Source organism: Sapajus apella, unplaced genomic scaffold, assembly GCF_009761245.1.
Source record: "Sapajus apella isolate SASKATOON/1434 unplaced genomic scaffold, GSC_monkey_1.0 scaffold33, whole genome shotgun sequence".
In the NCBI taxonomy this organism is placed as follows: Eukaryota; Metazoa; Chordata; class Mammalia; order Primates; family Cebidae; genus Sapajus; species Sapajus apella.
In genome coordinates, this window is record NW_022436973.1 from 22214620 (window position 1) to 22232774 (window position 18155).

Here is an 18155-nt window from a genome sequence, read left to right on the forward strand (position 1 = left end):
CTTCCATGGTTAAAGGTGAACCAGTCCCTGAAAGCCCACCTACCCCTAAGCTCCACATTCACCTAAATGAAGAAGGTAAGAAGCAGACGGTATTGAGGCAAGGCCCCAGGGGACATGAGTATAAAAAGCTAAAATGGGGCCATGGATCTTGGACAAGAGAGAGTACACTGGCCCCCTGGGAACAGAGAAAAGGAGCAGGCTGACAATAAGACACTGCAACAGCCGCACAGCCCCTTACAACTACCCTTCAGGTCACATGCACAGAGAACTGGAGGCTTGGTGGAAAGGCTACATGATTTGTGTAAGAGCCAGGAATCAAACTACCTCTGTCTGACTACAAGCCTGATGCTCTTCAACACAGCCTCCCCATTTCTCCTTCTTTAAACTCTACTCTACTCTTTAAACTTACTCTAGAATTGAAGCTCTTTGTGTAGCCCTACAGGCTTTCACATGGCAAGCGCTCACTGAAGAGGTGACTATGTTTATAATGACCAAAGCTGTTACATGGTAACTTGCTTTCAAAAGTGCTTTTGTAAAAGTCCTTTGTGACTGATACAGTCTATCCTCACTCCAATCTTCTGTGCAGCATGCATGTGCTCAGCACTCCTCTGCCATACACATTACAAACGCAAAGCCACATTGCACACCTCATTTACCACAAGCTCTAAATTAGCAAATTTAGTCTTTAGAGATTTCACCATCTTTGCAGGTATGAGACCAAAAAGCTCTTCTTACCTGAATTTTGATGGGCCAGGTGAAATTACTGACATAAACAAAGAAAGTGATATTTGGGTGGTTGCGAAAATCAAACTTCTCATTAGAAAAACTATCTTTGTACTCCTTAATGTTGGTTTTTGAAACAACAGGCATCTCTTCTCCAGCCTGGGTTCCAGCTGTTAGAAGAAAATAAATGAAACAGAAGAGACATTTTTTGGGGGTGTTTTCAGAGAGAACAGAATCTGGCCTCATTAACAATAAGGATAATAGCATTTACCAAGCATTTCCTGTGTTCCAGTAACGGCCTGTAAGAGCTGACTCTCATTTAATCCTCACAGCTGCCCTACTATTATCTTCACTTACAGACTGGAAATTGAGATTCAGAGAAATTAAGTAACTTCCCCTCAAGTCACACAGCCAGCAAGAAATGGAGACAAGATTTAGAGCTGGGCAGGCTAATAATATTTAAGCCTACGTCCCTAACCAAAATGGTTTTACCAGAAACCCATGTAACTCCTTTCTACTCCTGCCCCACCCCCAAACAGGCAACACACACAGTCATGGAAATACAGATACCACTAGAATCCTATTAACAGGCACTGGCATTTACTTTGCCCACAGCACTCAATTCCTTTGCATTTCCCCTTCACACCTCTTGGGCAATGAGCCAGGTACTCATGCCAGGAATGCTGATGTACTGCTCACTGCCTAACCTGCAGCAGCAGGGAGGAGGGGCTCAAGGGGTCACTCAGTCTTCCCTTCTACTGTCAGCTACCACAGTATTTAAGTCCCTCTAATCTGGTATAACTCCATCCTATTTCCAGTCCTTCAACATTCCATAGTCTCCCTCAGCCACGAATTCAAGTGCCGATAAAGATTAATAAAATGGACTTTTTTCCATGTCTGACATAGACCCTGTGACTAAAGCCCAGATTATCACATCTTCATTGAGACACTCATTGCAATTTTTTTTTTTTTTTTTAAGACAGAGTTTCACTCTTGTTGCCCAGGCTAGAGTACAATGGTGCAATCTCAGCTCGCTGCAACCTCTGTCTCCCAGGTTCAAGTAATCCTCCTGCCTCTGCCTCCCAGGTAGCTGGGATTACAGGCATGAGCCACCACACCCAACTAATTTTGTATTTTTAGTAGAGATGGGGTTTCACCATATTGGTTAGGCTGGTCTTGAACTCCTGACCTCAGGTAATCCACCCGCCTCAGCCTCCCAAAGTGCAGGGATTACAGGCATAAGCCACTGTCTGGCTTATTGCAAATCTTTCACATGCTTGGAGATGTCACCTTTCTCTAGAAAAATACTCTGCTAATTCAGACTTTTTCTTTTCTTTTTTTTTTTTTTTTATAAAAAAGGGTTTACCCTGTTTGGCTAGGCTGGTCTTGAACTCCTAACCTCAGGTGATCCGCCTGCCTTGGCCTCCAAAAGTGCTGAGATTACAGGCATGAGCCACAGTACTTGGCCCTCTCATCCTTTATTTCATTAGTAGACTTTCTTTACAGCCGATCTTCAGTGAATCACAGTAAGACAGACAGCAAGAGCTGTGCTTTTAGAGCTTGATTTAATTCTCAAAGTACATTTCTCTGCAGCTACTAAAATCTCATTTTATTTAAAATGTTTTCATTTATTGAAACTATGAGTCATTTGAATTTTTCACTTCCGAAAAATGGATGTAGACAATGATGGTAGTGCCAGTGGCCCCAGCAAGAACAGAAATGGTGGTGGTGGCCTAGGGGAATAACCAGACACTGAGCCTGACACCACAGCAAGCTCTGGCAGGTACAACCTAATTTAATCTATACAACAATTCTAAGAGGTAAGTATTGTTATCCTCACTTTACAGTGAATAAAATAATCCTAAGGTTATTTAGACACTTGCTCAAGGTCTCACAGCTAGTAAGTGGCAAAGGTGGGTTTCAAACCAATTTGTCTCCTGAGCTCTCTTTCTCAGTTCTGATTTTACATTTCCTAATCTATCATACCTCCATTTGGGGAGGGGGGGGTCTTGTCTAGGTGTGTCTTTACCTGAAAAGCTGGCAGCCCAGGTAATGTTGAGGTTGAAATTTTTGGAGGCATTGATGAACATGTCCAAATCTCTGTTTTGCTGATGAGAGGTAGAAATTATTAGAAAATTAATTATAAACAGTTTCTAGATTTTAAAATAAAGCAATAATTAAATTTTATTACTCTAAAGGTTCTGAATCACAAATATTTTATGATGTCTTTAGAGAAGCTCACAGCAAATTTTTTAACCAATTTTCCTTAATACAAGCAATATATCCCAATAAAACTTCAACCCCTCCCATAAAAGTATATGTAATTTAATGCTTTCTCAAATACCTAACTGAATGAGAAAGTGCCTTTTTAAAAGGCCCCTATCAGAGCACAGTGATATCCATCTTCTGACCTGTGTTGGAGAATCAGCCTCCTAAGGATTCTCTGGGTAGCTGTTTTCAAATGTCTGAAGTTCATGCCTATCAGTAAAACACTTGATCAAGTACCCTAAATTATATTTATTTACAACTGAAACCCCTGCAATTCTGAACTCATAGATTAGATACAGTGTAAAACTTCTCAATAACTGGAAACAGCCTTTAAAAAAGCATATAAAGCTGAAATTTACTAAATTTAAAAAATAATTTTATTATATTCATGATTTGAAAAATACTCTTCTCTTACTAAAAATGTTATTTCAAGAGAAATATGATTGAATATGGTTTCTTAGTTTTGAAAACCTTGTCTACCACTTAGAGATACAGCAGTTCACAGGGCTAATCTAACTTAATTTATTTTGATTCTTGGTTTTTTTTTTTTTTTTTTTGAGATGGAGTCTTGCTCTATCGCCAGGCTAGAGTACAGTGGCACAATCTTGGCTCACTGCAACCTCCACTTCCTGAGTTCAAGAGATACTTTCACCTCAGTCTCCTGAGTAGCTGGGATTATAAGCACATGCCACCACATCCAACTAAGTTTTGTATTTTTAGTAGAGATGGGGTTTCACCATGTTGGTTAGGATGGTCTCCATCTCTTGGCCTCGTGATCTACCTGCCTTGGTCTCCCAAAGTGCTGTGATTATAGGCATGAGCCAACGTGCCTGGGCTGATTCTTGGTTTTAATGCTTAATAAAGATATCGCTGAGGAATCTGTTAAGCCAATGGAGGAAGTGAACTGTTGGTGATGTTAGGTAAACTATAACATTAATTTTTAGTTTTCACTGAAATTTCACTAGTAAATCTCTCAACTGGGGTCAATTATTTTTGCAAACTAATTGATGTTACGTTTTTATCTTTGACAGATGAATCCAACTGTGCTGAAATTATTCTTTTTTGTTTGTTTGTTTTGAGACGAAGTCTTGCTCTTGTCCCCTAGGCTGGATTGCAATGGCGCAATCTCGGCTCACTGCAACCACCACCTCCTGGGTTCAAGTGATTCTCCTGCCTCAGCCCGCTGGGACTACAGGTGCCTGCAACCATGCCTGACTAATTTTTGTATTTTTAGTAGAGAAGGGGTTTCACTATGTTGGCTAGGCTGGTCTCAAACTCCTGACCTCAGGTGATCTGCTCACCTTGGCTTCCCAAAGTGCTGGGATTACAGGTGTGAGCCACTGCCCCAGCCCTGAAATTCTTAAAAGATCTTAAGAGGGGTTAGAATAAGATTTTTAAAAGCGTTGTTCTGATCATTTTAATAGCCACAAAATCACAACAATGGAAACATTTCCAAACAGCTATTTTTAAAATGTGATCATTAAACTAGAAGTTTCTCTCACATTTACCTTCTCATTTACTGCTAAGACCTCACCTTCATCTTAAAAGGACAGCTCAAGGGTTTACTTATTTGTATTTAGTATTTGCTGGCAGCACATAAGTAACAACTACAGTCATCCCTCGGTATACGTGGGTCATTGGTTCCACGACCCCCAAGCATGCCCAAGTCCACACATACTCCAGTCTGCAGTCTGCCCATAGAACCCTTGCATATGAAAAGTCCACCCTCCATATACTCAGGTTTCACATCTCACAAATACTTTATTTTCGTTCCACGTTTGGTTGAAAAAGTCTGCGTGTAAGTGGATCCTCACAGTTTTAACCTGTGTTGCTCAGGGGTCAACTATACGTCTTTCCACAGAAAGAATCAACAAACTTGAAATCCTTGTGCTTTCATAAAAGAACATATGCATGTGGCTAACTACTAAGTATTCCGTCATAAAATAAACAGTGAAATCCAGAAAGGTCCAAATATTTTCCTGGTTGCTTCCCGCCTGGTTAAGAAGTATTACAAAGATTCTACTATATTTATTTTTTAATCAAATTAATAGCATCAGTTACATCCTGAAAGATTTTGAGGACTTCAAAAACTTGCTTATGAGGCAGTGGTACTTTTGTTATAATCTTATTCTAAAATCTTTAAGAAAAAAATTCCAGTCAAAACAGCCACTCAAATGATATATTAATCCCTACAGTTTTTGCATAAAATATTTTCATTTATTATTTTTACTTAAAAAGCAATTTACTCTTGAGAATGTATCTTTTCTAGTACACTTTTTCTTAATTTTATCATTGAAATAGAATATTAAAAACAAATCCTACTTTCATTTAATTGTACAGTAAACATGCCACACTATGGACTTTGTTCTACGTTTAAAATTAAATTTAGCAATGTTTATAGATAACACTTGTTAACAAGGCAATACACTTTGGCTTACTGTCCTATTGTTTTCCATGTATTATTTGCCACATTTATTGTTAATGGAATTTTGTAATGGTAAATGGCTTTGTGTATGTTCATGAGAAGTAAGAAACCTCCAAGAAGTTCCTAAATAATTTACCATCAAGTTTAGCAAAATTTCTTTAAGTACTGAAGTGGGTACTGCATGGCTTTATATTTCTTTGAAGAAGCTGTACTGATGCATCTTCGTGCTCCGTATGCTTCAGTTTTAAATGTCACACGGTGTGGGCTTCCTTCTACTACTAGGTAATACCTTAAGGCATGTTGGGCTTCATCGTTAATGACAGCAGATAAAAATCCACATTCAACATACATATTTTAACAATTTAGATTATTCCTGGCTAACTTCTTTTTGGACCCAGCTAAGCCTTTGCTGTTTTGCCTCCTAATGAAGCTAAGAGCTCACTCTAGGAGGAGTGTCCTCTTCTGTGCTGTCTGCTTGGGCCTGCATCACTGCCATTTCAATCAGCAGTGTCTTTAAGCTTCTCATCACTCTTGAGAGAGTAAATCCAGGCTCTGGTGTCTGTCCTCTGATGGTGAAGTCCCCTATCTGTATGAGGCCGTGATGGGCTGACAGGCAGATTAAGTATGTGTGGATTCAACATCAGTCTGTGTCTAAGATCCTGGTAAATCTTATTAACACCGCTCTTGCCTTTCACGTGGAAAAGAGATAATGAAGATTCTAATACTTCTTTGCTATACTTCTAGAGATATTCTGATGTACTCCAGTCTAGAGAGCACTGCTAACGCAGTACTTCTAACCATAATGACCAAGAAAAAGATCCAAACAAATTCAAAACAAAACAGGAAGACTTAAAAAAATCTTACTTCATCAGGAGTAGCCACAAAATTAATAGCTGTGTAATAGCGGTCATCTTCCTGGGATAGACTAAAGGTGAACTGATAGTCAATAAGAAGAGTATCTATGGAAAGAAAGAAATGCATATTTAAAAACTAAAAAAACACACAAAACAGAACAGTCTAAAGAGACACAGACTGCTGTCCTTATAAATTAAGTAACAAGGAAAGCATTTTAACTCACCTATACCCAGGTTCCTCAAAGAAAATCAAGTCTGTTGGCAGTATGATTTTATTTGGGTTAACCCATCAAACCGTTTTAAAGAAATGACCAGTTGTCCAGCTTCAGCATAATATCAAATAACATCCATAATTATCTGCAAAGGCTATTAAAAGGGTATTCCTATACTCTTTTCCAACTATATGTCTGGTAAGGCCGGGTTTTTTCACGTGTTTAACCAAAAAGATGTATTGCAACAGACTGAATGCAGAAGCAGACATGAGATTATGACTGTCTTCTATGAAATATTGGATTCTAATCATTCTAGGGCTGTATCTGACTGTGGTTTTAATATCTCCATTCCAAATAACTAATAACGTAGGTTTTAATGTGCTTGTTGGCCATTGTAATATCTTCTTTCATGAAATGTCTTTTCAAATTTTTGCCTGTTTTTAATTGGAATTGTCTCTTATTCAGTTGTAAGAGTTCTTTCTGTATTCTGGATGCAAGTTCTTTAACAAATATATGATGATTTGTCAATATTTTCTCTAGTATGAGTTTTTTGTTTTTTGGGTGGTTTTTTTTCTATAAGTTTTAAATTTTTACAAAGTTTCATTAATCTACTTTTTTGTTTATGAATTATGCTTTTAGAATCATATCTAACAACTTTTCCTTACCCAAGGTCAAGATGTTTTTCTCTTGTTTTCCTTTAGAAGTTTTATATATACAATATATATATTTATTATTTATTAAAATCACTTGTGAATGTGACTTTGTATATACATTTACATATTTATATATAAATAATATATAATATATAAAAACATATATTTATATAAAGTCACATCCACAGGTGACTTTAATAAATTATACATATATATATATAAAGTCACATTCACAGGTTCCAAGTGGACATGAATTTTGAGGGGATGTTATTCAACCAGTACAGCAGGTATATAATTACAATGGATATGCCATAACATTAACTCCTTTTTTCTGGTCTCATACTCTGGTCTACCGTGTGGATTCTCCCACAAGAGAAAACACATTTACCCATAAAAACCTGGTCACTTTGCCAGGCTCACCTTTCACTCCAAGGTGGTTAACACAAATCAGTTCCAGACAGAAGGATGAAAACTTCAACTATATTGTAAGAATTCAATTTTTTATCTATATCCTAAAACATGAATATGATGACCCCAAAGGTTTTAAGAGAACATAAACATGGAAAGGCAGAGATGCACGCCTCTCTGCTCTCTCCTGCTATCTGCTATGAACACATTAACATGAACCCCAACCACAATCAAAACAGCTTAAAATATTCTCCTATATGTAGTCAACTTAAGAGAATGTAAACATATCAAACCAGGGAACACTTCATAGGTGGTTGCTACAGTCTTACAGCACTTGCCATTCTCAAACCATGTTAAAGTAAACAATGAAGTTTTACTGAACTACTTTGCTTCTAGAAATAAGAATTGCAAAACCACTTACAATAACATGTTCCTTTGAGAGGATTTCCCTGATATCGATTTTCTACTTCACATCTGGGGGAAAAAACAAAGACTATTTTTTACTGCTACGTAAAACAGAAACTGAATTCATTTTAAAACCAAGCAGATTCTTTTATATAAAGTACAGATAGTCTGGAGTCATTATAATTGCATCCTTACCATAACTCAGTTCAAGTAGTCTCGGAAGAGCACGCATGAATTTTCAATACTGACTGCTCAGCATTTCACATGCCAACTATATGAGGACAATTGACAAGCATTTGCCAAAGCAATGAGAGAAATCTGAATGTAATAAACCTATTTATTACAATGAAAAACACGTTTTCAATTTTGTGTGGACTACATATTCTTCTAAAAGGGCAGTCAAAACATTCTTCAAGAACTCATTTGTCAGTTCTTTCCTATGTTCCATGGATAAACTAATTCTGTTCTTTAACACAAGTGAGAGAAGACTAAATACCAAGAATTACTGCTTTTTTAAACCCTGGAACAAGTGTTCACCAATCTATAGAAAAAAACATGTTCTACTCAGTAAACAGTTTCCCCGTAGGTATCATCTATAAACATCAGCAAAACCCAGTCTCCCACTTCATGAAGCCATTTAGGTAAACACAACAGCTATGCACCAAGAGGAAAGGGGGGAAGCTGGTGACAGCCTTTCCCAGGCACGCTAAGATAGGCATGCTGCGTCCCTTCAGCCAGGGTGATGATAAGCACCTGCCTACATCTGTGATCTTGAAGGAACTTGAAAGTCTTACTTGATGTCCCCTCATGTCTTTGTTGTATCAGCTAACTGATGGCAAGAGTGATTAATTTTTCTCTATCACAATTTTCTGTTTAAAGGAATGTGGACCTAAGGGTTAAATTTAATCTTGGATTAGACTTTTCTTCACATATTGGCTTTAGGGCAACATGAAACTAGTAAACGTATATGTAAACTATAAAAGTAGACAGACTAATCCCTGCTGAATAGCACTATCTATGATGTCTCAATCACTGGTGGCATTATTACTACTGTTCTTTAAGAAATAATGATGTTTGCAATGATTAATCAGCTCAGTGTTTTGATACTAAACACTTTCAATCTTTTCTTGAGAATGAGTAAATGTGGATGCATGAGTTTTATGAGGTTTCCCAGTGAGACAGCCAGGTTTCCCAGTAAGACATTGATTGAGGAACTATCCTTCCTGTTTCAACTTACAAGGACACCAAAAACAGTTATTGCTAGTCCCACTATTGACAGATGGGGAGAACAGTGATTTGCCTTAAGAGCACCTTGCTCAGTGGAGGCAGCACGAGGTCTGAAACCTTAAATATGCCTGATGCTGCTACACCTGCATTCTAATGGATGGGGACTCCAAACTCTCTACAGGAAGATGCCTGAAACACATCACCAAGAAAAATGCTTGAGTAATGGGAGATGTTAAAGGCAAGAGGATCATTTCCACAATCAGACAACCAAATGCCAAACAAATGCCATCACCGAAACACTAGCTCTTCCAACTCTTTGGGAAAGGGTATAATCTCTTGACATGACAAAAATCAAGTAGTTGCTGAAGTTAAAACGACTAATCCAAATGAACAACCCAGGAAATGTCAGTATCACTCAAACAAAAATGTGAATTTAAGAGCTATTAAGGAATTGCTGCTAACCCAATGACCTCCTCAGTATGGGGGTTGACCTGTCTGAAGTAGAATGGGTAAGATTTCAAACTAATCAACCCAGGGATCCCTCAGAAACCACAGCAACAAGATACAGGGAAGGGGGTGGCTCTGAGGGTGAGGTTCAGGCATCTGCACAGCCTTTTGGTCCTTCCTGGTGGTACAGGGAGTGTGGTACTCACAGCTGGCACTCTTCCCCCTTGACGCCCTTGGTGGTGCAGAAGCACTTGCCCGTGTTGGTGTTGCACAGCGACGCATGACCATTGCACTTGCATGCTGCGGAGAAGGAATAGGAATGGAGGTCACAACTGCCTTAAAGGATTCCGACTATTGGAGACTGTTTCCAAAACAAGCAATGTTTTCTGAAGTGAGTGCAGTAGGAAAGACAGTAAGAGCATTCAATGGGTAAGATTCATGACTTTTCAGTTAATGATAATAAAGTATAGGTAACATTAAAGGAACCAAAGTCAAAGGACAGGAGGAAAGTGAATGCTGGTTCCCACTGCCTTCTGAAGCAATCACTATTTTGATCTCTTCAATAGACTTTTTCACTGCTATGATTCTTTCATTCATTCAATAATATTTGCGAAGCATCTCTAGAGTGCCAGGTGCTGGGTGTGGGGACATAGACAGAGCCTCTGCCCCCAGGAAGGTGCTCTGGAGGTGACTGTCCTCTGATGGAGGGCTGGTCTTGGCTGAGGTGCCTTCTCCATGATGGTCCCATTTGGAATCACCGCAGGGCTCAGAACCAGGATCTAATACCAAGGTCGGTGCTTTAGGGGCCCTCAGGATGTGCCACCTTTGCTTCACCCTCTCCTTTGCCTTTATAGAAAACAGCTCTTCCCATCTCCCTCCTCCAGCCATCTCACTATCTCTCCTTTTGTCATCTAACATAATATAAGCTGTGATAAATATTATACACCAGTTGAAAAAAGTGAAAGCCTTTTTGCTCAACACCTTTTCACTTTATACCCTATTTGGCTGGTGAATAAATTAAAGGCATTCAGCTGGAGAGAAGTACACTTTAAAAATAAATCCTTTGGGGGAAAAAATCACCCAAAGAAAACTCTAAACCAGAATAGTGCAGAGATTAACAGAATGGATGCTGAAGTCAGAATCATGAGTGTTTGACTCTTGGCTCTGTTGAGTCTGGGGGAAGGTATGTAGTATATTAGTGAAAAGCAAAGACCTTAAGTCCAGCTGCCTGGGTTTGAATCCAGCATCCTCTACTTGGCTCTTCTGTCAATCTGGGCATGCTACTTAACCTTTCTGAGTTTCAGCTTCCTTGTGTATATGATGAGGATAACAACAGTACCTATCTCACAGGGATTTTGTAATAATATGTGTATGATGTCTCAAACACAGTAAGCATTTAAGAAATCATGGCTACTAAACTTACCTAAAGACTACAGAATTTTAAGACGAAAACATCAAAGACCTGGTGCAGTTTACGGTATTCTAAACACCATACTTTCTGCTGTAGATTAGGACTCTGAAAAATAAGGCAAACTTTAAGTTCTATACAATTGTACTCAGGCCCTGTAGATCTCACAGAGGAAAATGTGATGCTTCCAGTTGGCAGCTGCAGATGTGGAGATAATGGCATCTGGAAGTACAAGTAGCCCAGTATTTAGGTCAGCATGGACTGGACATAGTTCTCAGCTTGTCCACATCTCACTGGGCAATTTACTTAATCTTGGGGATAATATAAGAACCTGTATCTTTAGAGGGCCCCTAAAGCGCTAACCTTGGCACTGAATCCTGGTTCTGAGCCCTGCGGTGATTCCAAATGTGGCCATTGTGGACAAGGCATCTCAGCCAAGACCAGCCCTCCCTCAGAGGACAGTCACTTCCAGAGCGCCTCTCTGGGGGCAGCAGCTCTGTCTGTGTCCCCCACCCAGCACCTGGCACTCTAGAGATGCTTCACAGATATTTAATGATACACCTGTACAATGCCTGGTACACTCTCACCACTCTGTTACGTACTCTGGTTACTGTCTAATGGATAAAGTCTATTCACAAAGAGTGGGCAAAATATTTTTACCGAGTACCTTTTAATTTGAGCAAGAACTTTTACTTAGGAGTAGTGGGAATGGCATTAGAAGGGTAATAAGAATTGCCCACGTCTACTGAGTGTTGACTAGTGTCCTGCAGAACATGTGTCATGTACTGCTCTGACTGCTTTCATCTCAACAACCACCCCATTATCATGAGGAAGCTGAACCGCAGGGAAAGTAAGAGACATACAGCTATAATACTGCATCTTTCCTGGCTGGTCCTGGATCAGATTCTGAAGGACCATGCCAAAGAGTCTGAAGTTGGGATCTAGGGAGTAGGTAGAGAGTTCCCTATGTTATTTATTTTTCTTGCTCAGAACTCTGAACAGTCTTTCAACTACAAGACTCATTATGTTTTTTAGCTGGAAACTAGAATTAAAAAAGCAGTTCATTGGTATCACTTGTCAAAATTTTTGTTCTCATAATAAAATGTTCTATTGCTTACAGGCTTCTATGTGACATAACTGGGGAAACACAGGACAATTTTTTTTTTTTTTTTTGAGACTGAGTCTCACTCTGTTGCCCAAACTGGAGCGCAGTGGTGTGATGTGATCTTGGCTCACTGCAACCTCCGCCTCCCAGGTTCAAGCAATTCTCGTGTCTCGGCCTCCCGAGTATTTGGGATTACAGGCGCCTGCCACCACGTCCAGCTACCTTTTGTATTTTTTTGTAGAGATGGGGTTTCACCATATAGGCCACGCTGGTCTCAAACTCCTGACCTCAAGTGATCCACTCACCTTGGCCTCCCCAAGTGCTGGGATTACAGGCGTGAGTCCCTGTGCCCAACCAACATGGGACTATTTTCTTTTTTTGAGATGGAGTCTCACTGTGTCGCCCAAGCTGGAGTGCAATGGTGCTATCTCAGCTCACTGTCACCTCCTCCTCGAACATGGGACTACTTAAATCTTTAAAATACACTAGAAGTATTGAGGTTAAAAAGCCTATGTGTGGTTTTTCAGGCCTGACCATAGGCAATGACACAGGCCTTACCCGGCTGCCCCGGAGGAAGGCTGCCCTCCCCATAGCATACCTGGGGCAGGGCCTGAGTGTTGGGCTCTGAGAGAGTTGCAGTCAAGGACTCAGGCCCACATCATGGGTCATGCTTATTCACATATTTATATTCCTAGCCCTGGGGCCTTTATTCCTAGGCTTCTTAGCTGAGGCCTTGGGCTGAGGTCTTCTTCAAACCCCAAGGCCTCTTTATGGGGGAGGAGGGGGAATTCGGAAGACACTTTCCCAACTCTGACTCCAACCCAGGACTTTCCCACTCCTAGCCCTTATGCCTTGCCCTCCCCACAATCTTAGGCTCCATATACTGCTGGAACCTTTTGTCCGGGCTCTCTCCTCAGTGAGATGAGACCCAAGAACCCCATGTCTGAGCTGATCCCTGATTATTGACCTGTCCCTGTTCAATGGGGGAAAAAGGAACAGGAGAAGTTGGCACTTTCTCTGGCTTTGGCCCCTTGCTCATACCACTGCAGAATGCGGTCAAGGCTTAACTCTAATATTTTTGGCTTGTTGCTTTAACCAGCTACTCTGAAACCTTGGTTCTTTCTTCCAGCCCAGCTGAGCTTCTGACCAGTATGACTTAATAAGAAATGTGGTATCCAAAACAAAGTGGCTTTTCCCTCATAGCTATTCAAGTCAAATAGAAGTTTTGCGTTCCACACCGATTTGCCATGAGTAAACCTTTTTGACTTACGCTGACATTTCCCTCCGTTGGTAGGATCACCATAGAAGCCAGATATGCAGGTCTCACAGTGCTTGCCCGTGGTCAGGTTCTCACACTTCTCACAGATGCTCTGATTGATGCATTTACTGTGGCCATTGCATTGGCAAGCTAGAAGAAAAAGAGTTTCCAGAGGTCTGTCTCATAGAACTGCATGGAGTAAGTTCACTAAGATTTATCTGCAACTATCTCTGTAGTTATCTTTGATAAATCACCAAAACTGGCCCACTAAAAACTAATTTGAGAAATAAGATAAAAATATCAAAAATGAGCTAGTCCAGGAAAATTGAAATGTATCACAGCAAGGTGAAAGCCTATAGTGATATTAAAAAATGTTTGTTGTTATTTATTGTAAAAAATAATGTATGCTCATGATAATATATTTAAAAAACAGAAGAATGGGGAAAGATCGCATATAATCCAACCACCTAGAGACCACTGTTCACATTTGATATCTTTTCTTCTGGTATTTTTCTATATAGTATTACACAATTATGTGCATATTAATATTTACTTTTCTCTTTTAACTTAGATGACAATTATTTTACCATATTAATTATAAACAAAACTTTAAATGGCAGAATGATTTTGATGAATCTTAACAGTTATTTAATCATTGCCTTATATTATAACGTTCAGTTTGCTTTACATTTTTCATTATTAGAAAAATAACCATCTTTACAGATAAACATTTCCACAAGTGGGATTACTAAGACTCCTAATGGACACAGGACTTTACAACTAGAAAGGTATGTGAAGCTTGGACCTCTGAGGACTGCTCAGGACAGCTGCACAGGCTGTGCCCTATAGAACTCTAGGGGGGAATGGGATGGGGGAGACATTTACATAATGCACAACCTGTACCACTGTAAGCAAAATCTGATTCTTCAGATCTGCCTTGGTTGATCAATGTGATGTAGTTTTTCACCATCTTGGAAACCTTCCATAGCCTTGTACTTGTTCTGTTTATACACCTGTTAGTATTTGAGTGTTTGAAAGAAAACTCAGCTGGGTGCGATGGCTCACGCCTGTAATCCCAGCACTTTGGGAGGCCAAGGTGGATGGATCACCTGAGGTCAGGAGTCCGAGAGCAGCCTGACCAACATGGTGAAACCCCGTCACTACCAAAAATACAAAAAATTAGCCAGGTGGTGGCAGGTGCCTGTAATCCCAGCAGCTCGGGAGGCTGAGGCAGGAGAATCCCCTGAACCCAGGAGGCAGAGGTTGCAGTGAGCCGAGAAAGCGCCATTGCACTCTAGCCTGGGCAACAAGAATGAAACTCCATCTCAAAAACAGAAAAAGGAAGAAAGAAAAAAAAGAAAAGAGAAAGAAAGAAAACTCAAGGCAATGTGCCAGCTATATTTAGGTGGCCCTACCACCTAAGGCTGGGAGGCACTTAGCACACCTAGGAACATGCTAAATGCATCCAGGCACCCGGGTCCATTGCTCCATCCTTCTTCCAATAAGGGAGGAGCACAAACCAGTCAACAACAGTCCGAGTGGACCAGAGCTTGAGTGTCCTGAGGTGGCATGCTGGTCTTCCAGGACATCATACCATACCTTCACAATAGCTCAGCACGCCCAACCACTGGCCAGTATTGACAGATCTATACATTTGGTTATTAATACAAATTAACCTTGAGGATTAATCAGTACAGGAAAATTCTCAATCTCCATATACCACCAGGATAAATATGCACAGCAACAAATCCTGAAGGAAAGGTTAATGCAGGAAATATGAGAATGAAAAATATGAATTTTAGTACATTCAACAAGGCTTAAATTATTGCATACATAAGAGAGCAAGCAATAAAAAAAAACCACAATATATTTAGAGCCCTTGCAAAATGTAAAAGAATAAATAAAACCAAATAAGACAGAAAAAAAATTTTAGCAGGTTAAATAGGAGACTATATATTGCTGAAGAGTGACCTGCAAGAAAATACTATGAACTGTATGTTAACACATTTGATTACTGAGATGAAACAGACAAATTCTAGAAAAACACAGATTAAAAAAACTGACTCACTCCGAAAAAGAAAATCTAAATAGATCTATAACAACATATCAATCATTAAAAATTTTCCCACAAAGAAAAAGCCCAGGCCCATTTGATTTCACTGGTGAATTCTATCAACATCTAAAGAAGAATTAATGATAATCCTCGACAAACTCTTCCAGTAAACAGAGGAGGAGGAATATGTTCCAATTTACTCTAGCAGGCCATTACTACCCTGCTATGAAAGCCGGATCGTAATTACAAAAGAAGAAAACCACAAACGTATATCTCCCTCATGAATACAGACACAAAATCCCCAACTAGCAAATAGAATCCAACAGCAGATTAAAAAGGAGTATCCACCATGACCAAATGGGCTTTATCTGAGGAATGCAAAACTGGCTTAAATGGGTTAGGGTTAAGGTTAGGTTAATTAATTAGTTTAATTAATTAGGTTAATTAATGCAATACATAGTATTAATAGAATAAAGAACAAAAACTGCATGATCCTCTAAATAGACACAGAAAAAGTATTTGACAAAATCCAGTATTCATTCATTATACAAACCCTCAAAAAACTAGAATAGAAGGAAACCTTCTCAACCCAATGAAGGGCATGTATTAAAAAAAATCTAAACCAGTATCATATTTAATAAAGACTGAATTATTTTCCCCTAAAAAAGGAACAAGACAATGATATACACTGAAAACTATAAAACAATACTAAAAGAAAGTAAAGAGGTAAATAGAAATCCCAGGTTCATAGGCTAGAAGATTTAACTTGTTAAGATGGCAAGGGCCAGGCATGGTGGCTTACACCTATAATCCCAGAACTTTGGGAGGTGGAGGCGGGAGGATTGCTTTGAGCTCAGGGTTCAAGGGTAGCCTGGGCAACATGACGAAACCCTGTCTCTAAAAAAAATACAAAAATTAGCCATGTGTTGGCTACGCCTATAGTCCCAGCTACTAGAGAGGCCAAGGCTGGAGAATCACTTGAGCCTGGGAAAGTAGAGTTGCAGTGCAGTTGCAGTGAGCCAAGATAGCACCACTGCACTCCAGCCTGGGCGACAGAGTGAGACCCTGTCTCAACAAACAAACAGGCAATACACCCCAAATTGGTCAAGAAACTCAATGCAAACCTTATCAAACCAGTTGGCTTTTTGTTGTTACAGAAAATGGCAAGCTCATCCTAAAATTAATATGGACATGCAAGAAACCCAGAATAGCTTTTACAGTCTTGTAAAATAAGAGCAAAAGTGGAGGACTTAGACTTCACAATTTCAAAACTAACACGAAACCAGTTATCAAAACAGTGTAATACAGGCAAAAGGAGAAACATAGGACAACAGCACAGAAATGAAAGCTTGGAAATAAGTTCTCAGATTCACAGTCAACTGATTTGCAACAAATGTTCCAAGAAAATTTAATGATTAAAAAAAAGTCTTTTCAACAAATGGTGCAGAGACCACATCCACAGGCAAAAAGAGAGTTTGGATCCCTACCTCACACCATACACAAAAATTAACTCAAAATGGATCAAGGACCTAATGTAAGACATAAATCTATGAAACTTTTCAAAGAAAACTTAGAAGCAAATCTATGTGATGTATGCTCATGATAATGTGATCTTGGCTTACCTGGGCACTTATTTTCTGGATACAACAGCGAAAAGCACATGGGATAAAATAAAACACTGATACATGGAACTTAATCAAAACCAAAAACTTTTGATTTCAAAAGGTGTATTAAGAAAGTGAAAAGAAACCCATACACGGAGAAAATATTTACAAATAATATATCCAATAAGGGACTTCAGAATTCATAAAGAATTCTTACAACTCAATAACAAAAAGACAACACAACTGAAAAATGGGCAAAGAATTTGAATAAATATTTCTCCAAAGAAGATATACAAAAGGCTAATTAATGAAGTTGATGTTCAGTTTCATTAGTTATCAGGAAAATACAAATCAAAACAATGAGATATCATTTCTCATTCACTAGAACAGTTTTAATTAAAAAGATGGTCAATAACAAGTGTTGCCAAGAACACGGAAAAATCTGAACCTTCATACGATATTGGTGAGAACATAAAATGGTGCAGCTACTCTAGAAAACCTTTTATTCTTCATTTCCACAGCCAGCCCTAGGAAACCACTAAACATCTGCCTTCTGTCTTTGGACATTTCATATAAATGGCATCATGCAATGTATGATCTTTTGTACCTGGCTTCTTTTACATAGCATGTTTTTTTAGGGTAATCCAAGTCAGAAAATATGTCAGTACTTCATTCCTTTTTTTGCCAAATAATACTACATTGTATGAATGTACAACATTTTGTTCATCCACTAGCCAGCTAATAGGTATTTAGGTTGTTTTCACTTTTGCTTATTATGAATAATGCTGCTTTCAGCATGATGCTATGAGAATGATGCTATGAGCATGAGCATTTATATACAAGTTTTTGGGTGACATATGTTTTCGATTTTCTTGGGTATGTACCTAGAAGTAAAATTGCTAGGCATATGATAACTCTATATTTAACTTTTTGAGGACCTGCCAACTTGCAGCAATGCATGAGAGTTCCAATTTCTACATATCCTTGCCAATACTTGTTATGACCTGTTTTTTTTTATTATAGCCATCTCAGTGGGTGTAAAATGGTATCTCATTGTGGCTTTGCCTTGCATTCCTCTAACGATGAATGACAGTGAATATCTTTT

At 39.1% G+C, this 18155-nt stretch overlaps 1 protein-coding gene across 4 annotated transcripts in view; it reads right to left on the minus strand.

Annotated features, from left to right (window-relative positions):
* The window catches only part of ATRN (attractin), a 157518-nt gene that overhangs the window by 43662 nt on the left and 95701 nt on the right, over positions 1-18155 (minus strand). For all 4 annotated transcript variants that reach the window (XM_032295555.1, XM_032295557.1, XM_032295556.1 and 1 more), the window contains exons 19-24: positions 13406-13543; positions 9829-9922; positions 7965-8017; positions 6281-6375; positions 2753-2831; positions 736-893 (exon numbers count right to left, since the gene is read on the minus strand). In XM_032295555.1, coding sequence (XP_032151446.1) covers positions 736-893; positions 2753-2831; positions 6281-6375; positions 7965-8017; positions 9829-9922; positions 13406-13543 — 617 coding nt within the window. The remainder of the gene's footprint in view (positions 1-735; positions 894-2752; positions 2832-6280; positions 6376-7964; positions 8018-9828; positions 9923-13405; positions 13544-18155) is intronic.